At 38.7% G+C, this 21,846-nt stretch overlaps 1 protein-coding gene across 4 annotated transcripts in view; it reads right to left on the bottom strand.

The window, feature by feature from the left end:
- The window catches only part of golga4 (golgin A4), a 30,097-nt gene extending 11,990 nt beyond the window's left edge, over positions 1-18,107 (bottom strand). The window contains exons 1-19 of one of the 4 annotated variants that reach the window (XM_088421453.1): positions 17,915-18,107; positions 15,595-15,672; positions 12,922-13,023; positions 10,503-10,571; positions 10,063-10,392; positions 9,944-9,991; positions 9,799-9,855; positions 9,585-9,683; positions 9,107-9,251; positions 8,818-9,008; positions 8,025-8,108; positions 7,801-7,948; positions 7,512-7,690; positions 7,280-7,378; positions 7,031-7,186; positions 2,881-6,572; positions 1,921-2,042; positions 1,205-1,335; positions 936-1,022 (exon numbers count right to left, since the gene is read on the bottom strand). In XM_088421453.1, coding sequence (XP_088277579.1) covers positions 936-1,022; positions 1,205-1,335; positions 1,921-2,042; positions 2,881-6,572; positions 7,031-7,186; positions 7,280-7,378; positions 7,512-7,690; positions 7,801-7,948; positions 8,025-8,108; positions 8,818-9,008; positions 9,107-9,251; positions 9,585-9,683; positions 9,799-9,855; positions 9,944-9,991; positions 10,063-10,392; positions 10,503-10,571; positions 12,922-13,023; positions 15,595-15,672; positions 17,915-17,992 — 5,895 coding nt within the window. In that variant the 5' untranslated portion in view covers positions 17,993-18,107. The remainder of the gene's footprint in view (positions 1-935; positions 1,023-1,204; positions 1,336-1,920; positions 2,043-2,880; positions 6,573-7,030; positions 7,187-7,279; positions 7,379-7,511; positions 7,691-7,800; positions 7,949-8,024; positions 8,109-8,817; positions 9,009-9,106; positions 9,252-9,584; positions 9,684-9,798; positions 9,856-9,943; positions 9,992-10,062; positions 10,393-10,502; positions 10,572-12,921; positions 13,024-15,594; positions 15,673-17,914) is intronic. The other 3 variants (XM_088421455.1, XM_088421456.1, XM_088421454.1) reach the window with 3 other exon arrangements.
- Between the last annotated feature and the right edge of the window lie 3,739 nt (positions 18,108-21,846).

Here is a 21,846-nt window from a genome sequence, read left to right on the forward strand (position 1 = left end):
ATGGACTCAACTTCAACTTGTGCAGACGAGACATGAAATCATTCCCAAATGCACCACTCCACAGCTGTAAATCTTCAACTAAGTGCCACAATTGCAGACAGCCCCACACACTAACACAACATCCCTTGTCAGAATATTTGCAGATTTTTTTTTAAAGTCCAGCTGCTTTTATTTTTACAACCCAAGCATACTGTCATGATCCATTTTCAAAAAGCTCATCTTCAGTGGAAATCGGTGGATTTGTAGGCACCTAAATGAAATTCTACTAAACTCACATCTGTGACTATACTACTTGCACATTCTGCTCAAGGGGATGTTCAAAAGGCATGTTTTGGAACTAAAGAGAGTCTTGAATACTGGAGTGCTGGTGTGCCGTCTCTGCGGAAAGACACACTGACCCACTCTTCCGATGACAAATGGTTTTTGAGGCCCTTTGCAGGGGAAGGCCTCACTGAGCATAAAGCCATACAATCCCTCCATAAAGCTATTACCTCACTGGGGAAACACACCATAAAGAGAATAATTCTTGTGTATCTGAGGATGTGCAGTTAAGAGGGAGGAATCAGCATTTGGCTCTCACAGCATAACATCACCTGAGTCCACCATCTCCCTGAGGTGCTTTTGTCCTACCTGGCTGCTTTCCAGTATGCATTTTCTTGCATGATAGTGTTGCTGAATGAGGCCCGGGTATTGAGTCACCTCACAGAATAATAATTAGGAGCAGGGACAGAGCCTGGCTTCAAGCCTCGCAATAGCTTGTTTTCCAAGAAGAACATTCCTGAGCTATTCAAAAGAACTCCACATCCTCCGGTACACTTTGGAAAGTCACCATTAGACTGAGGCCAGAGAAACGGATCGAACTCAAGTACGAAAGCAGGAATTCCCTAAACTTAAGGAAAAATACATTTTAATAAAATACATTTTTGGTAAGTTACCTCAGACGTGCCGTGGGTCCGAGCTTGGAGCTCCTCCAGTTCTTTCTGAACCTGCCACACTCGAGTCCCCATCTCCTCCTCACGATTCTGAGGAAAACAATAAGGGCTGACTCATTTCCTATGAGTCAATAAAGTATCATAACGCAAGTATGTTGGTCAAATCACAGCCTCGCTTTCAAAACGCCCACCCCCTGAATCAAGTCTGATGGAAAGGCTTTCTACTCGATGGCTTTGATCACAGGACCTGACTGAAAATTTGTGTTCAGTACCTGTATGACCTGCTCATATTTCTGTACAGTTCTTTTCAATTCATCCTCCCTCTGGGCAATTACCCTCTGCAGCTGGATGGTTTCCTCTCGATGGCTACTGAGAAGCTCCGCCTCCACAACCTGGGCCTTACCTGCAATGGGTTAACAAAAACATTCTAAAAACCTTCAATAAAACATTTTTGAAGAATGAAGGGAAAAAGAAGACCAATAACCTGTAAGGTTAGTTAGACTAGGATACAGATAAATATTGAATACACATTTTACAGCAAGTTTGAGTTCCATTAGAAAAAACATTTCTGTTGGCGGTATAATCGATTAACTGACAACTAATTGATGATTAAATTCATCTTTAATTGTCATCGCTGGCAAATTAATAATGTGCTTTCCAAAATGGGGACATGAACACACTTGGGGATAAGTGAAGACACTTCAGATAGGGGAAGTGAGGTTTTAACAAGGTTTAAGATAATCCAATATACTTACTGCCTTTACTGTTGGGAAAAAGTACATCTGCTTTTATTTTGAATAACAAGAAGTTACAGTCAGTAAAGGAATGAAAATAAAACGTTTAAAATCCGATTTATCAACATAATTGATAGATGGCGGTTAACCAAATATTAAAATAATCGTTAATTGCAGTACTATTCATTCTATACAATTATCTGTTCGCTCAGTGGTAATAAGATTTCATAGGAAAAAAGTCAACGTGATCATACCAATGGTTTCTTTCACTGCTGTATCTATCTCCTTCTCTTTTACAGCCATTTGTGTGTCGAACTCCCTCATTAACTGCTTGATTGCTGACTTGTGCTTGAGTTCCATGTCTTCTAATTCTAATCTGTTGGTTCAGGAAGGGGACATAATGGTGAGTATAGCATATCCTATTGAGACTCAGCCTATTCATTTTTGTCCACTGTGGTCCAGTCTGTCTCCAAGACAGGGAAAGTTACTTGCCTCTAACCAAAGCACATGAGACACCATTGTAAAGGCCAGGATGTCCACTATGCATGCTGTATATCTTCCTGAGACCCAGCCTATTCATTTGTGCCCACTGTTGTGTCCATTTGGTCTCAGCAAATCGCAAAGTTAATTGCGTCCCACCCAAACCCGCGACATCATTAGCGATGCCTATATGCCTTCTACTGAGCAGACTAGAACTTACATGAGCAGTTCAAATGAACAACAATCCATCCATTTTCTACAACCTCACTAGGGTCACTGGCTTGCTGATGCCTATCCCAGCTGTCTAAGGGCAGTAGGCGGGGCACACCCTGAAGCGGTTGCCAATCAATCGTAGGGCACACAGGGACAAACAACCATCCACACACCCAACCACACCTAGGGACAATTTATAGTGTTCAATACACCTACCATGCATGTTTTTGGAATGTGGGAGGAAGCCAGAGCGCCTGGAGAGAACTCACACAGGCATGGGGAGAATATGCAAACAGGGAGGCCAGATTGAGCTGGAATTGAACTTCGGACTCTAAACTGTGAGGCGAACATGCTAACTACTCATTCACCATAGACTAAAAATACAAATGTTCACTACAGTGGAGAAAAACAAAAAGGCTTGGTGTCAGAAATTATATATATATATATATATATATATATATATATATATATATATATATATAATGTGTTTTCAAATGTGACATTTGGAAGCCACAACTTACTTGAGCTTCTGTTCATTCTCCTCAGACAACTGTTTCTTCACATATTCAAGTTCCTGTTCATGCTCTTTCCTCATTAATCTGACATCTTTTTGTAACCTGGTAAAATCTTTGTGAATTTTCTCCTTCTCATTCTTCATGTGATTTAGTTTGCTCTTGACAGACTCCGGAGAATCCTCCTCCAGACTGGCTGGGTGGTTTGTCATCTCATTTTCCAATATGCTCGTTGTTTTTTGAAGACTACTTTGCTCTATCTTCCTGTCAGGTTCAACTGACGCTTGAGCCTGCATCAAGGCAGCTTGATGTTTGGTGCACTGAACAACCTTCTGCTGAATTTCTTCTTTCAGAGTACGAACCTCTTCAAGGAGCTCTTCATTCTGCTTCTCTGCTTCTTTAAGCCGAAATTCAATTTCAAGTGTGTCTGCTTGTTTGGGATCTGTTTGATGTGATGAATCTCGCTGGAGTGCGGAAAGCTTCTCTTCATACATGCTCCTCAGGTCCTCTAAAGATTGCTCCATTGTCTGCCTATCCTCAGCCTGAGTCTGTTCCAGTTGGCTTGCCTGCTCTTTTTTGAGCTGGGTAAGAACCTCCTCGAGAGATTTGTTTTTCGTCTCTAATGTGTCAATGCATTCTTTACTGTAGGTTTCGTTTTTCTTAAACTCCTCATGTTTAGCCTCAAGATTCTTGATAAGCTCATCTTTTTCATCAAGCTGTGAAGTGAGCTGCTTCTTAATTTGGCCGATTTTCTGTTCGGCTTTCTTCTTGAGCTCTGAAACCTTACGATTGCTCTCTGTTGTCAACCTCTCCTCGGTTTCTTTAACACACTCCTCTTTGCTTTTTGTCATCTCATCCTTCAGCCTTTCAAAGTTGTCTTCCTGAGTCTTGAGTTGGCTTTTGCACTTTTGGTTGTCCTCCTCGAGGTGGTGCAGTTTTTCCACCAGCTCTTGCTCCAAGTTGCCGTTCTGCTGCAACTGTTCCAATTCTTTCCTTTCGTTCTCCCTGATGCTGTGTTGTTGTTGGAGGTCACATGCAAGCTGCTCGCATTCTTTGACCTTTATGGCCAACTGTTCCTGGAGGTCGCCGAGTTGACGGTTGGCGCTCGCGAGCTCCGCAGTCAGCCCGCTCACCGTCTGCTCCTTCTCGCTTAAAACTTGGTCCATCTCGGACTTGCTGATGGACTGATTGTCAAAACTCGCCGTGAGCCTTTGCAAAGCTTCGTTCTTTTCAGAAACGACGCCCTCCAGCTCTTCAAGCCGGGTCTTTAGAGCAGTGATGGTGTTGTCGCTCTCGGACAGACTGGCTCTGAGAGCATTAGCCTGCTCAGAAGTGGACTCTCGCTCCTGATTTAACCTCTGAATGGCCTCTTCCGTTTGAACTAAAGCCTTTTGTCTCTCCTCTTCATGCTGCTGCTTGAGCTCAAGTATGGCTTTCTCCTGATCTTCCAGTTGATGTTTCAAGTCACTGATGATGCTTTCCAAGTTGGTCACTTGCACCTCATTTTCTCTCAGACTCATTGACATGACTCTATTTAATTCACTCAACTCTTCAGCCTTCAGAGCTTGTTGACTGACAGAAAGAGAATTTGTCTCTCTCTCAGCTGTTAAGGCATTGATTTGCTCCACGTGAGCATTTACCTGAGCAGTCACCTGTTCTAATGAAATGCATAGTTTGCTATTCTCCTCACTCATCTGGCGGAGATTCTCCTCTAAAGTGCAAATTCTATCTGCTTTGCTAGTAACAACATTTTTAAGGTGCACAACATTTTTCTGGCTACACAAAAGTCTTTTATTTAAATCAGAGAGTCTAAATTCAACTTTCTGGCAAAATTCTGAGATTCCGTCCAGCAATTTGCCCTGGACATCCTTACAGTAATGCTGCATTTGGTTGCTGATCATGATGACCTGCTGTTGGAACTGAGCTTCCAAAGCTTCTCTCTGTGAAGCATCTTCTGCATTTTTAGTCTGCAAATCCTCACATTCCTTCTGTCTGGAACTTTCAAGGGCTTGAAGCTGCTTCTCCTTGTCTGCCAAATTGTCTGACAAAGATTTTACTTTCTCTCTGCTCTCTTCCTCTGTTATGTTGAGCTTGTCCTGCAGGGAGTCTCGCTCAGTCAAAGCCTGGCTAAGGTCCCGCTCTACTGACTCCATTTGCTTTCTCAGCAAAGTGTCACTTGTTGATAAACCTTCAAGCTTAACCCCGACCTCGTGAAGTTCTTCTTTAAGCTTTTGCACAGTTGTTTCTTGAATGGCGAGCTCCTCCTTTTGGTTTGTGATTGCAGTAAGTAGTTGCTCATTTTCTTCTTTGCTCCTGTTAAGTTTTAAAGAACATTCTTGCAGTTCTTGTATCTTTTCCTGAAGGATGTGAGATTGTTTTTCCACTAATTCTTCCTCCTGCTGTCCCAACTTTTCCTGCCAATTACGCTCCAGATCCAAGATTTCGTGTTTGTGGATATCACGCAGTTTCTCCACTTCCCGCAAATGGTTAGCTTGCAGCTCTGACATTGTATCGCTTAATCCTTGTGAATTTTTTTGGGCCATCTCTAAAATTTTCTCTTGAACTTGCTGCTCTTTTTGATGTAGCTCAGCATCTTTCTTTGCAAGCGCCACCTTCATGGATTCTTCTTTCTGTTGGAGCTTTTTCTTAAAATTATCTTGCATTTCTTTAGCCTTCTGCTTAAACTTTTCCATTTTTGTTTCCTGTGTTTTCAGTTTATCCTGCATCTCTGTTATGGTGTGATTTAGCTTCTCGTGAGCAGCTTTTTCAATCTCCAACTGTTTCAGAAGGTGCGTTTGCTCTTCCTTTTTAGTGTTGAGATCTTCACTGTGCAAACGCTCCTGCTCAGACAGTTCCTTTTTGCTCTGATGTAATTGCTGCTCTAATTCTTGAATTAATAACTCTTTGCTTTGACAATCATTTTTTGCTACTTCAAGCTGATGCTGCAAATCTGTCAAGGCAATCTGCGATTGAACAAGGTCATTCGAAAGTTTATTTGATTCTTCTTTAACTTCTTTCAGGTTTGAATTTTCCATTTGGAGATGTGATAATGATTGCTGCAAATGCTCTATTTGCTTAGCTCTGACATCTAGCGCTTCCACATTGGAATGGGATTTTTCTTTTAGCACTTTTTCTCCTTCAATGAATTCTTTAAGTTCCTTTTCTTTTTCACTTAAAATAATTTTCAAAGCATTAACTTCCTCCTTCAGTGTTTTCTCCATTCCTCCAAGTGACTGTTCATACTCTTGCTTAATAGTTTCCATTTCTGCACTGTGCTTTACCACCTGATCTTGCAGAGCTAAACAATGTGCATCTTGTACTTCAACCAACTTCAGTTCCAAAAGTTGTTTACTCTTCAAAAGTTCAGAAAGTTCAACTAAAAGTGCTTCATGCTCTGCTTGCTTTGCATCTAATTTCTGATTCATCTCCTCTGTGTGCATACGAATCTGCAGCTCTTTCTCTTTGAGAAGTTTCTCCAATTCAACCCTCTGTTTTTCCTTGAGTTCTTCCAGAGCAGCATTGTGCTGTTGGAATAGACTGTCCTTCTGCTTTTCTAGTTGTGCCTGGTGCTCTTCCTCTAATGCCAAAATTGCCTTTTTGTGGTTCTGCTTCATCTGATCCAGTAAATTGGACTGTTCATGGGACAGCACTGATCCATCTTGGGAAATCTTCTCCAGGGAGCTCTCCAACTCCATTATTCTCTGATGGCATAGAAGTGATTTATTAAAGTAAAGATGATAGTTAATCACAGCAGACAATATTGTTGTGCTGACAATACTCAAAGTCAAAGTTTGCTTTATTGTCAATTCTACCACATGTGCAAGGACAGACAGAGAATTGAAATTACGTGACTCTCTGTGCCTTATACTATATGTTCTATTAATTAGATTGTAGAGGCCTATGAAGAAGGGGTGAGGTTCTTAGCTATTGCACTTTCAAAACATAAGACACATACATTTGGGCCACCTATCTACGGCATTGCTTATTCATGTTTATTCATGTCTAACAAATAAATCTGACACACTTTCATGAGAAGAGTTTCTGCTATATTCTGCAGTGTGTGTAAAATTATTTCACATTCATCACAATTTACTAAATTGTATACAAGACAGCTGAACTTGATGGGGTCTTGGGACTATTTGTGGTCCAGTCAACTCACAGTTTTCGCTACTTCCAGCTCTTGCTGCATCTCTTTGACTCTCTTTTCGCCCTCTGCAATAAGAGCTGCCTTCTGCAACTCAACATCCTCCAGAGCAAGAGTGTCCTGCTGCTCTTTTTCCTTAGTTATCTGAGCAAACTCTTCTTTACACTGCTCCTGAAAAGACATTCAGCAATCCCATAAAATGTTGACATTTCATAGATAAACATTGGAATTTATTTTGATAAAATGATAAACATTGACATTTACCACAGCTTTGCTAATTCTGTCATTTATCTCCTCTTCTTTGGCAGCCAGGGCTTCACTATGAGACTTTTGCAAGTTGGCCACCGTTTCTTCTGATGATTTCTAATGTTAAGAAAAATACAGTAGATGTGATACACTGAGACGAGGTAACTATTGTTTAGTTGCCAAAATGTGGAAGAGGGTGCAATCAAGTGTGATTGGGAAAAAGGTACTGAACAATATAACATGCACTGACCTTCATGATTGTGACAACCTCCTGTTTGACCCGCGTGAGTTCTTGCTGCAGGCTCTTCCTCTCTTCTTCATTGACTCTTTCTGCTTCACTAATTTGCTCTTCCATCTGAATCTGCAGCTGCTTTCGTGCTTCTTCAGCTCTGTGTGCTGAACTCAATGCCTTTTCAAGCTCTTCAAATGCTACAACAAATACCCAAATTATAAACACATGACAAGATTATTAGTGCATTTTCCAAAACATGCACTTACAGGAACTTATTGTTTTTTTTACAGGAACTAATTTCTCTCACCTGACTTCTCAGCTTTTTCCTTCTGGTCTTGCATTTCTTCATTCTGGGCATTAGCCAGCTGGAGCCTCGACCGGAGCTGTGCAATCTCCTCTTCTTTCATTTCCAGAGTTTCATGCATCTGCCGCTTTGTCTCAGCAATCACCATACCCTAAAAGCCATTGACATCAGTACTATTTAGAAGAGAGAAACTTTCATCTTCAAGAACCAAAAATCTTCACACTCACTTTATCCTGCTCCAACTGTTCATTTTGGTCCTTGACATCACGCAACTGATTGATCAACTTCGACTTCTCGGTTGTGTGCAGCTCCTACAAACGATTACCAACAAGTATATCAGTGTAATCGTTGCAGCCCCCAAATTTGTTCAGTCACTTTTATTCTTTAGGTTGTAAATCTTATTTTAAGTATCTCTTGCTCCACCACCCACATGCCAAACCACGACATAAAACCAGATAAACCAAGAAACTTGACCTAAATTGCAGCTGGTTTTAGTGATAGTATCTTATAGAAGGAAACTATTTTACCAGTGCTGTGTAACAAGTGGCACCTACACACAAGCAGGCATGACTGACTCACATCTTAGGCTTATGATAGTTAATATCAAACTAGAGTGAAAAATACATTTTTTTTAAAGTGCAGTCAAACTGCCCTTTCTCACAGTTCTTGCAAGATCATCTGCTGTTGGTTAGACACCATAAAACATTACCAATCCTATAATTCTACTGAAACTAAATGTTGTGAAATTAAAAAAAACACACACACACACACACACACACACACACACACACACACACACACACACACACACACACAAAAATGTTGCAGGCGTCACAGTGACATTGAGAAAACATCCTGAAATTGAACCCAGGGTTGGTGAGATTGAGTGCCATTGCTACACACTCTGACACAAAGACACACATATCTGCGCGCACAGATACACACACACAAAAACAAACACATGCAGGATTGCGGCCCTCCAGGACTGAAGTTTGAGACCTATGCTATAAATATAATTACCTTCATTCTTTCCAGCTCTTGTAGTCTCTCTTGTAGTTGCTCTTGAAGCGTTTCATTCTCACTACTAATGTGGGTAAAGCGCTCCTTGTGCATACGTATCATTTCTTTGCACTTATGCAGCAGGTTTTCTTGCCTCTTTACTCGCTTCTGCAGTGCTTCCATTAGTTTAGCTGGATCACTGACGCCCTCTTCTGTCATAAAATAGAATGTACCATTTAAAAGGTTTATGTTCAAACTAAGCTTCCTTCAAACAGGACATGTATGGTTTAAAAATAAAATATAGACACACCCTCAGGCATTTCAGGCTCTGCTTCCTGATCGTTTGAAAAGCTGGTGGATTTGGATTCTGCAGCATCTGTAGAAATGGGTAGCTCACCCTCGGCAACCAAAGAGCCGTCAGAGACACCTTTAACACGTTTCTTCAGAAGTGATACCTGTTTCAAAAAGAGTTTGCTTAAACAAAATTAAAACACAAAATAGGAGAAAAAAAGAAAATTCTAAGTCTTCAATGACCCTCACATTCATATTTTTGGAATTTGGGGAGGAAAAAACTGTAAGCAGAGAAATCCCATGGAAGCAAGAAAGAACATCAAAACATGCATATATGCAGCTAAATCCACCCATTTTTAAAAGATTTTTGTATTTATTTAAACCAATAGGGGTTATGAATAAGACTTCTGTAATAAACATTTAACAAAAACCAGTGCCTTATTTCAAAACTTTGAATAGACAAACCACAATATTACAGCACATGTTGATGCTGTTACCTGAGTTTGCAGGACAGTGATCATCTGGTCTTTCTCCTCCAGTGCGGCATCAAACTCGTCCTGAAGGTGTTTCTTTGCCTGCTGGTCCATTTGTAACTCCTGCAAGTCATACTAAGTTATAACTTCACTAATGCAAACAAAACTCATAAAAGAACCTTATAAATAAACAAAAAGCTATTGCTCTTTAGAGACAATTTTTCAAAAACGGCCTTACCTCTCGTAGTTCTCCTATTCTGCGGAGAGCTTTGTCCTGACACTGGCTGAGAATGGCCTTTGCAAGAAAAGCAGACATGTACAGTGCATATGAAAAATTCTTAAAAGGAAAAAAAAACATGAACACAAATTTTACAGGAGGTTACCTGTGTTTTTTCTTTATCTCGCTGCACTGTACGATATGCCGTAACCAGCTACAGAGTAAATAATGCAGTAAATAAATAGGTCAACCGCTTGACAATGGATTTATCTGAATGTGACTTACCTCTGAGTACTTCCCGCGATATTTACCCAGACTCGTCTCTACTCTTACCAAACGGTGCAGCAGCTGCTCTTTAGAGAGAGACTCTGCATTCCCAGGCGCATCTTCAGCCTCACTCTCAATGTCTGAAGGTGGGTCATATGAAGGAGCACCAGAGGATGCTTCGTTTTCTCCCAGATGAGTCAAGGACTCACGAGACGAACTCCGAACCAGGCTCTCTTTAGAGGAAGAGCGGAAGAGGTGTTCAGCCCGACTGGCACCGCCCCGAATTATGGACTCCATTGAAGGTACTTTCAGCTGTAGTTTCTGGGCAAAGGACTGTGGTTCTTCTTTCTGTTAGAAAGTTGTTCCATATGACAAATTAACCTAAAGGCAGGGACACGTCAGCAACTGTATTCAAAGGGAATATGTTTATGAAGATGGAATAGAGTGTGTTAACGCACATGAGGAGACAAACTTTCTTCCCCATTGATACTTCCTCTGGGAGACCTGGTTGGCCCTTTAGAAGCACTCTGCAGAGATAACATTTCTTAGAAAGAAGGTGGCTAATGGTTTGTCAAGTATACGGGTATCCTGAGTCAGTTAGTTATCCACAACCCGCATGACTCCCTGATTACTCTGACGGGAGCAATATTAGTATTGCTGGGAGCAATGCAGGGGCATTGGGCACCCTCATGCAACTCGGGGGGGAAAAATTGAGGCGTTAAAGACATAAAACGAAGGCATCTCTACAAAACGAAAGGGTAAAACTCGACTGAGCAGCCATTAGGGTGAGAAGAGACAGACAGTTACATTCAAGTGAGAGTCAGTCTTAATTAAGAGAGCACATAAGAATCGTGACTGGGCCAAGTTGAACATTAGGCAGCTTAGCTGGTTTAGTCAACTGTTAGAAGCAGATTTAGCCAAGCAAATTATTCTCTCCTCACTTGTCCAGCTCAAAGCATCCCTGACTTCGGTATTCACAACATTTGAAATTTGTATGCAATATATTTTGGTGCAATGGATGTTTTTGTGCTAGAGGTTTCAAACAACAGCAAATTTCTGATTACGAGCAAATGTTTTAACCTGAATACATCATTTGATCACAGGAGGGTTTTTTTTTCCCCCAAGTTTCGAGGCATGGACCAAACAAAGAAACATATTCGGCCTAATGTACATATAATACAATCACTGTTTCACGAAATGTGCTCCAGTGCTAATATTGAGTGAGAGTGGAGCTGGGGGGGGGGGGGGGGGGGGGGGGGCGGCAAATACCAAGTTGATCACAAAAATGATTTGATGCTAACATTTTGGGCTGTGAGGCATTGTCAGCACCCTTGCATGCTATCCACACCGATATTTCCACTAACCAATTATCAATTAGTCGATAGAAGCGTCATTAGGGGTTCTGTGGTTTTCTCTATGGTTCGGTGTTCAATCATACTGAAATTCATAATCAAAAACACACAAATTAGGAGGCACTACTTTATACTGTGCTTCCTTGAGAATATATTTGTTCTTCCTTGCCAGAAAAAAAAAACTTTTTTTTTTAATATGCAAACTCAAAATAACCATGAACCGTGATTTTTTTTCAGTACTAAGAGCACTTGTATAAAAAGTACCATTTAAGGACAGCACAAAACTGCACAAGAAGCCAATCTTTTCACAAAAAAATAACAACGTATTTTTTTTTTCTATAATATGGAGGCATATCTTTTCAAATTCATGTATAAGACCCAGTGCTAGCACAACTAAGACATGTATGCCAAGTAACGGTGAATGTTTATATTAGAACTTTAAATTATTATGGAGGACATATAGAATTCATTGAAATGCATTGGGAATGATTCTATGCCACACCTCATGCCTGCACCACCACCACCCCCCAAAAAATAAAAACCTAAAGAAAACAAACATTTTATTGGGAAATGGTTAAACACTTAAATAGTATTATTATTATTTTTTTTTTTTTTAACTTAGGTACTCAAAGGAAGAACCTGGGGGCTCACTGTCTTGCTCAAGGAGCTCAAGGACAATTAAACATGATAACAACGGTTGGAGATTGAACCAACAGACTCCCTACAAATGGAAATATTGTGACAACTCAGTGTATATATATAAATATAAATATATAAATATCGCGTTACCACTCAGCCACATACATATATACAGTATATATACATTCTATATATACACTGTACTGTACGTACAGTGTGTGTGTGTGTATGTATATATACACACAAATAATACACACACATACAAACACATGTATAGTAATATATCTAGTAATATATCTAATCAGATAGATGGGTAGGTAGAGATGAATAGATTGAGAGATAGAGAGATACATACAGACATACATTTTAAAATTCAGAAAATGCTGTGAACCTGCAAAGCATTTGTGGATCCACTGTTGTAGGAGAAATGTTTTTTTTCTCACTCTTTTTTTTTTTTTTTGCTCACCGATATACATATCCTTCATTCTCAATTAAAAAAACACTGGTAAGGGAAAGGGGGCACGGTCTTTCAGGCAACTAAAGAGGATTCTGCATATGGGGTCTAAAGAAGGCAGGCAACTGAGGTCAAAAGACAAGGGGCACATTTTGTGACAGGTAGTGACAACAGAATAAAGCAGAAGCAGACAGGCCTCTCTACCACATTATAAACCATAACTCTCATAAGATGCAGTGACGCCTGACAGGAGATGCCTTCTTGTTGCTAGATCCAAAAGGAAATGGGCAGCAAAAGAGCAGGGAATGGGCCGCAGCCCACTATCAGTTTCCCCAAGGGGGACAGAGTCAGGAAGAAGGACCAGAGCAGGAGGAGGAGGAGGAGGAGCAGCGATGCGGAGGAAGAAGAGGCAGGACGTGAGGACAAACTCACCACACTGGCTACCTGGGCCGTTTTGGGTCGTTTTGAATGGTCCAGAGCAAAGATAGTATACTCAGAGAGAAAAGCGGGCTCAGCTATCATCCCGGCCAGCACCTGACCCCCGTCAGTGCCGTTACGGGAAAGGTGGGGGGGAGGAGAGGAACACAGAGAGCAATGAGAAAAAACAACAGTATGAGAGTGGAACTGTGTAGTGGGGAGTGTGTGAGAAAGAAAGAGACAAGAGGGAATTTGGTTGCAGTTACAGAGAAACCTCTAAAGGAAAACGCCACTATAGTTGTGCTATTGGCTTTTTTTTTTTTTTTTTTTTTTTAAATCAACAGTTGCAACACTGGCTTGTTTGGAAATGACAATTATCATGGAATTTAAATAAATTAACCAAAATGGCTTAGTAAAATAAATACATTATAAAATTATGTGCATTGTTCCACCCAATTCTTCTACTTTATTTACACTATTCAAAATATCTCAATTTATCAATTATGATGACAACTAAGATTAATTTATTCAAAAATTATACAGGACTACTCATTTTCAGGGAAAAAAAAAGACTAAATATAATACAAATATTATAGCGCTCTTGATTATATAAACGGCCAAAGGACAAGATTAAAAAAAGAGAGCAAGCCGCATAGTTCACCCACCCTGGCCTTTGCGGAAATCACCATTACATGAGACAACAGCACATCAGTTATACTCATTGGACCTCGCTTTAGTAAACATTTGCATTTTTGTTATTCTTTTTATATTACCAGTACATTATATTGTCTAGTTGCTTTATGATTGCGTTTACAGTAGTTGGCTTTTTGAAATTAGTATAACATAAAAAGGCACTTGATATATACATATATACATGTATATATACACATATATATATATACACATATATATATACACATATATATATATATACACACACACACATATATATATATATATATATATATATATATATATATATATATATATATATATATATATATATATATATATATATAACATATCTATCGATCGATAGATACATAGATAGATAGTATACACTCAGAACTTGCTCTGAAATGTATTTTACACCTATGAACAGTGTATGAAAAGTTTGAATCATCAGAAAAATTTAAAAGGGATAAAATATTTTTGAACATTTATTTTTCAACTAAGACCCTCCCCATCAAGGGCAAGCAGAACACTTGCTCCAACAGCAATGAAGCACTTTTATCCTTGTGTCGAAGAAATGCTTTGCTTGGGACATGCAACGCTTCTTATACACGACGCTCAAAGGTTTTCATACACCTACTTGTATATTGACTACCGCCCTTTTGAAGAAATTAATTTCTGTTTGCATTATTCCCACTGGGGAAAAAAATGAAAAGCCTTGAGTAATTATTTGTAAAGCATGGTATTCAACCTTAGAGGCTCTACTGTATAAGCAAGAATGAAAGAGCATGAGAAATACAAGAAGCGGGAACATGTAATAGTAAATGTTAATGCCACGAGTTCGACAGTTTAACATCCAAGTGTGTGGTCTTTATTGTGCATTTTTGAAGCTTTTTAAAGTCATTATTTAAAGTGTCCAGAGGAAAATATTTGAGGGTCAAAACAATTTTGCTCATTGCTGTAATTGAATTCCAATTGTGCAATTTTTCTTAGAAACTAATACTCAACAAATTGTTCTTTCAGTGACAAAAATGAAAACACACTCTCAAAGATGTCAAAGTGTTGGAGATTTGTGAGGTGAAAATGACGTTGCCGTTATGAGATACTTTAAAATGGAGGACTGAAGTACCTATATTACAACTGATTCTCCGAGGATGTATGAAACTAGAGAAGGATCACAACTAGTAGGGACACCATCAATAATATAATGTTTGATATAGGTAATCAGTGGTGGAAACAGGACTAATGCAAAAATGTACTTCTAAACATTTAAACATCAAGGTCCTTTTAGCTGGAGGCTGCAACATCCCATAATCATCTACCTCAGTCTTGTCCATATCCTCAAACTGAGACCGCTAGGGAGATAAGAAAATACAACAACTCACCATAGAAAGAGTGCACTTGAGGTTGCATTCAATATTAATTACAACATATACACTAAAAGGTGGTCTGTTCTGCACCATTCACCCATTCATTGCAACACCGAAAGCTTCTGTGTGGTTCTGGTACGATAATGGAAAAACAACTTGATGATCCAAGCAAGGTCTGTTAAATTATATTGTGTTGTGATTGCCTTATTTTGTTAAGTCAAACACCATAACAGTCTTGATCAAGCATTTGTATTGTCATTAAAATAACTTCTGCTCTGCAGCAACGGGAAGTCATTATGATGCCTGCCATCAGGGTTCAAGTAATGAAGGGGCTGTGATACAGAAAATAATGGCAGACATTAATTGAGCAAACGCGTTGAACATACAGTGGAGACATTTAAATTCAACGGAATTGAGTGATTGAGGATAAGTAGTATAATGATTTAATGGGTTCATATTGTTATAAGGCTTAAAACAATGCATGGTAGCTGGGGTACATTTATTAGCTGAGGGATTGTTAAGGGTGATCGGAGCACATCTCAGACTAAACTCTGACGAAAAAAAATTGCACTTTTGCTTGCATACAAAATATAAGGAGTATTATAAACAGTTGTCTTGATTCATCTGATATCATCATCATGCTCACCTCTCTGTCACTGGGAGAGAGAACACCATCCTGGTGAAGTGGGTGGGTTTGGCTGCTCCGGCGATCTCCGATTCCAATCTGGTTAATAAAAAAATAATGGAAAAATCTGTCAATTCAAGTTTTGCACTTCATCATTTTTTTTGTTGTATGTTTTGCGATATTTTTCAAGTTTTAAAACAATCAATAGCCTTTAATTTGTGTTCAGAGCTTTTGATCAAAAATGTGGAAAGCAGACACAAAAAAAGCACCATTTACTGTACGTTCCTAATTTAATGTCCACCCACTGGGCACAACTTACTTTATATTTATTGCTTTTAAATTGTCAGTTTTAAAGCAAACACACAATAACATATAGTGTATATACAACATTTGATTAACACAGCTAATACCTTTTGCAGTACACTAACGAATGCTTATGTGGGCAGACTGTGCAAACTCTACTCACACCTTTATGCTTTCTATTTCAGCATTTTGGTGCTATTTGTTTACAAGGCCAGCATCAAGAAAATCTAACTTTTTGGAGCTTTTAAACAGGTTCCAATGTTAATTTGTCACCCAAAACACACCCAAAGTGCTACTTTTCTTCAATGATGCATTTCTAAGAATTCCTTGTTTATTCTGAGCTCTTGGCACCAGCCAAACCCAAGCGGAACGGCAACCTTTCAGCCATGAGTTACAAAGTTTTACAGTTGAAAATGTCCAAAATAATAGTCACAAAAGACAAAAGCAAACAACAAAACACACAAAAGAAAATGATCTGCAAAAGCACATTGCAAGAAACAAAGCCCAAACCTGCAAATGAGGAATTGCAGGCCAAAAAAACAAAAACAACTGTGGCTATTTGAACCAGCATAATAGGGGCCCATCTTGTCCAATCAGCCGTGAGTGAAATGTTAGTGTGCTTCACTTTTGCTAGTGTGCTACTCTTTTGTAATGTTGCATTTGTTTCATGTCTTGTAATGTGCTTTTGTCTTGGTTTGCGATTAACTTTTTGTTTGCATTGTAATTTTTTTTTAGATTTCCACTTCAGGGCTGTTGTAGAGTTCATCATTTATATGCATTACTGTGGAAAGCTTAAAACACCATAATATAAGTACTTTAAATTAATCAACATGTCTGCAGTGTTACCTTGTTTTGGACGACATACAATTGCACACAGCTTCATTTTTTTTTTCATTGTTAGACCATGGGCATGGGGGTAAAAGAAAAAAAAAAGGCTTCCATTTTTTAGTTGCATGACCACCACTAAGAGTGGGGGTAAAATTTCCCATCCAGTACTCAAAAGCCTTCAAAAGAACATAGTTTTTTAAAATTTTTGTTTTCTGAAAATGAAACGGTCCATGAATTTTCTGATCTTTTCGACCACGATTGAATTATCCCAGTTGATCAAGTCTCTTCTGATGTGTCATATTAGTAAATTATTACATGTATATATCATTCGTGCTGATATCGTATTGGGTCAATATCAGTATCGAATAGTATGCTAGCCTGCAGAGTTGTATCAGATGAGAAAAAGGGGGGTCATGATATCCCTACTTCATAACACATTATTAATTTCAGCAACATCTGCAAAATGATTTGAAGTAATCGAACTAAACAAATACTTTGTTTTATAGTCGATTAAAATGTGATGAAAGTCAAGTCAAAGTGTAATCAATAAATCAAATCACTGAAATTGTTTCGTTTTCATATACAAAATAAGCTACCGATAGACTTTCTCGCAAGACAAAGACAACCATATAAGTGACAACAAATACATATGTGGAAGAAAGAGAACCCGCCTACTGGCAAACCGAAGTTTTGTAAATTATATAATCTGCCAACACCTTTGTTGATACTGTTAAATCTTATGCACTGTGATATTTACCAAAAAAAATTCACCCCCCCCCCCCCCCCCCCCAAAAAAAAGCCTGCCCTTTGTAATCCACATGCAGCTGTCAAGAACAGTCACGCCCATAAACATATCTGAGACCCAGCCCCGTATCACCACATTTGAGAGGCACTTTTAACGAGACGTACCTGATTTTTTGATGCGTGGACGTAACCTGATTGTTTTGATCCGTGCCAAACTAGAAAATAAGTTTCTTACAAGCCAGTTTCAGAGTTAGTAGCATAATGCTAAACAAGCACCGATGTGACTAAAAAAATACAGCTCGGATAAAGAGTTTGCATGATAATAAGATTAGTAAGGCGGCTAACCAAGACAATAATCCCCATGCCACGAACGTTTTTGCTCCTCGACAGCTCGCCGAGGCTACAAGTCAACTCAGTAAACAGATGTTAGCCTAGCCAGTTAGCATCCAGGGGCACAACAACTAACCTGGGCCTGTAGGGGAGTCTGCACATTCCTCTGCGGCGACTGTTCCTCGTTTATCTTCTGCTTGAGTTTTTTGAACATCTTGTCCCGTCGACGCTGCGAAAACCTGACGAGCAGATGGCGACCTTTGGTTACAGAAGCGTTTTGATTTCACATCCAGTGCTCTTTCTTTGACTTCCTTGTTCAAGCAGGTGAACGAGCCTTCTACGCACGCGCGGCCAACGTGGAGGAAATTTGTTACGTTTGAAATTTAAAGGGCTAGCCCCATCTGACGTCAGCCGAAAGAGGGAGAGAGAGAGAGAGAGAGAGAGAGAGAGAGAGAGAGAGAGAGATTTTAATCATGCCTGTGCTTTTTTTTCATCTCTGCATGCAAATTGGTCCTAGAAGCTGTTGGAGAATAATCATTTTCATTTAAACTCTTCACATCTGCAAACATGTAAATTCTCTGTAGTGGAGAAAAACATTCAGTCATGTTCTAGGCCCTAAGGCATCACATTAATCCTTGCTTTACATAAGACATTGACGTATGGGGTTTTGGAACAATGGGGTTTGTACAATGGGTGGTTAATGGCTGAGTGAAGTAGTTCTCTATGCACCATGTTGCAGTTAATGGGCCATGCTGAAGTATATAAAATGTATCTGCTGCATATCAGACATGCTTTTTTTCATCTTATACTAAAAAGTAAGTGTCGTCCACAAAGGAATACGGTACCTGACGATATTTATATAAACATAACTGTCTAAAAGACACACACACACACACACACACACGCACACACACACACACTCACACACACACACACACACACACACACACACACACACACACACACACACACACAACTTGCTTATTCCTAAAGGTTATTTGAAGCTTTTCTATGTGATTGGATAAAACTGTGAACATCTGTTGTACAAGTTTACGCAACAACTGTTTTGGAAATTATTTTGGTAATTAAGGGCTGATACACTGACCAACTCTTTAGCATCTCATATGGCGTCAGCATTGGTAAGTGCCAGTACCTTCTGTCACTGTAGTTCAGGCCAATGCTGAAGGTTCAATCGTTTGTTCATTCGTCCCACATTTGGAGAAGAGGAGTTTATGATTATAAATATAGAAGACAATGAGTTCTCAGTTAGAAATGACTGCATTGATTGTTTAAACTGATTCCCTGTTTGTGGGGTGGACCTAAGATATTCCCAGTCTTTTGTTTGTGCGTATTGACCAATGTTAAGCCTGCTTTAATATTTTACAGTTCTATTTTGTATTTTGTCAGTTACATTGTGGTCCAGTATTTACAAGCAACTTGGTCGTTGAACGCTTGGAGAGGGGGGTAATGTCCACTAGATGGCAATATTCCGCTGGACTTCCTAAATTTGCATAGGCGCTTATTTTCGTTTGTTTAAATCGTTCCTGTTTTGTTCGAATTTTGTCGGTTGCAGCGCGTTTGTCCCAGTTGGCTACCGTAAGATGGGGAAAATTCTAGCAAACACTTATTGAGTGAAATGGCATTTATCGAATAATATAAACAGAGAGACTGATCGTTTTACATTGCACAGTGTTACTATTGGCTTCAACAATATTATTTAGTAAATTTAAATATTTTAGTTGGAGCATCTTGACATTCATTTGAGTCTAAGGTGTACCCCTTGGCCTTTTATCCAAGTCACTCGTGACCCAATGACGCTAAAAAACAGTTACATATAATGACTAGAAGAATAAACTTGTGTCTATAATGAAGTCTTGAAAATGCAGCTTGAATGTGGCAAACATGCTGGCTAGGGAAAAACTAATCCTTTCGTGCGTATTAAAAAAAAAAAAAAATAAAAAAAAAAAAAAAATATATATATATATATATATATATATATATATATATATATATATATATATATATATATATATATATATATATTTTTTTTTTTTTTTTTTTTTAATACGCACGAAAGGATTAGTTTATAGTTACAAATATATATACAGTGGGCCCCCGGGTTACGAACTTAATCCGTTCAGCGTAGCCGTATCTCGAATTGCTCGTATGGCGGGCAATTCAAACCCACGTTAATTCGTGAATGCGTGCAACGCGCGCCGAAGCCTTAGGTAAAATCGACACACTATATACATATATTAAAATTGAGTGACATAATCTGCTGTACACTTACATTGTATAGTAAATACAATGGATAAATAGCTTTTACCTTTGAAACGACGAGACTTGAGCAGGGTGTAAGCAGAGAGGGGCAGAGTCTAACGTTTAAAGTTAACACGGCGATAGATATGCTATTGGTCTTACAGTGTTACAGTAACTCTTTCAGTCAGGGTGCAAATCACGCAGATACTAAAACATCATCCTCTTATTTCTTTCTTTACCGCTGCTAGTAATTTTAGAAGCTATGTCTTACAGATAAAGTTTGCAAAGTCTTCACAACATTCCGTTTTTCACTAATTTTCTCTCCTTTCTTCCATCCTGTCCCATCAAGCTAGATAAAGGCGTTCGGCCAATAGCATATCGGCATTTCTGTGATTGACGTGTGACGCCGGCCAATAGCATCTCCGTGAGTGAGACCGGGTGACCTTAATCGACCAATAGCATATTCGCATCTCCGTGACTGACTGATAATTATTCGCACTTTTTTTTTTAAACGGTTGGAATGTATTGACAATTAATTTAAAAAAAACACACATTTAAACCAATGACAATTCTTTGTCCTGCAATCGGCACATTTAATTTCATGTCAGCTGTTTTTCCCTTTAGCTGTACAAACACTACACTTAAATGGTAATATATTTAGACACCGTGAGTGAGACAGTCAGTGTGACGTTGTAAGACCAATAGCGTTCACGTTACTCCCACAAGTATCTACTGATGATTGTTGATGTCGCTACTATTGATTTAGTTGACGCAATTAAACGAGAACATTTTCACATACTCAATGGCCGGCATGTCGAATTGCTCGTAAGGCGAGAGGTTTGTTCGTAAGCGGAAGACAAAAATCTCCCTGATCCACGCTCGGAAGACAAAAATCTCCCTGATCCACGCTCGTAAGGCGAATTGTTCGTAAATCAGGATGCTCGTAAGCCGGGGGCCGACTGTATATATATATATATATATATATATATATATATATATATATATATATATATATATATATATATATATATATATGTATGTATTATCCGTTATCCTTCAATGTAAGTACAAACAGGGATCTTAATTCATTATATATGTATATGTATGTATATATATATATATATATATATATATATATATATATATATATATATATATATATATATATATATATATATATATATATATATATATATATATATATATATATATATATGTATATATATGTATATGAAGTGGGAAAATGAGGGGTAGACACAAATTATGTTTATTTGGATAAATGTTCACATGGCTATTGCCAAATGGTTAATCACTGATGGAGGCCAAACTAGTCAAACAATTTTTGAAACTTGGTATAATTGCCAAGTCAAATGTCTTCCCTTACAAATGTAATATGCTCAGCTGGAATTGACACGCTTGTTAAAAATGATCCTTTTTTTTGTATTTTTTTAGCTACTGTGATTGGCAAATTTATTGAGCAGTCTTAAGTACAAAACATTACACAATAAAGAAATTTGGTATTATTATCATCGTAAAATCCTTGTGAAACAACTAAACAAACTTGGTAATATCATTGTAAAATCAGGAATTGGCTCATATTAATTTGTGCATGTGGTTATATTGTTGCTTGTCAGTGTAAACTTAATAAACAAAAAAACATTGCCATCAAGCAACAACAAGAACTACAAAAAAAGCTCAATTCCACTGCGTCTGCTAAAATTTTTAATTTGTCATTTTGGGACATCACAGATGTTACCAACAACAAATCTCCTTTCCAACGCCACGAAGCCATGAAGTTTTGAAGAGAAG

The sequence above is a fragment of the Hippichthys cyanospilos genome, chromosome 8 (assembly GCF_059441005.1).
Source record: "Hippichthys cyanospilos isolate Australia breed blue-spotted pipefish chromosome 8, RoL_Hcya_1.0, whole genome shotgun sequence".
NCBI lineage: Eukaryota > Metazoa > Chordata > Actinopteri > Syngnathiformes > Syngnathidae > Hippichthys > Hippichthys cyanospilos.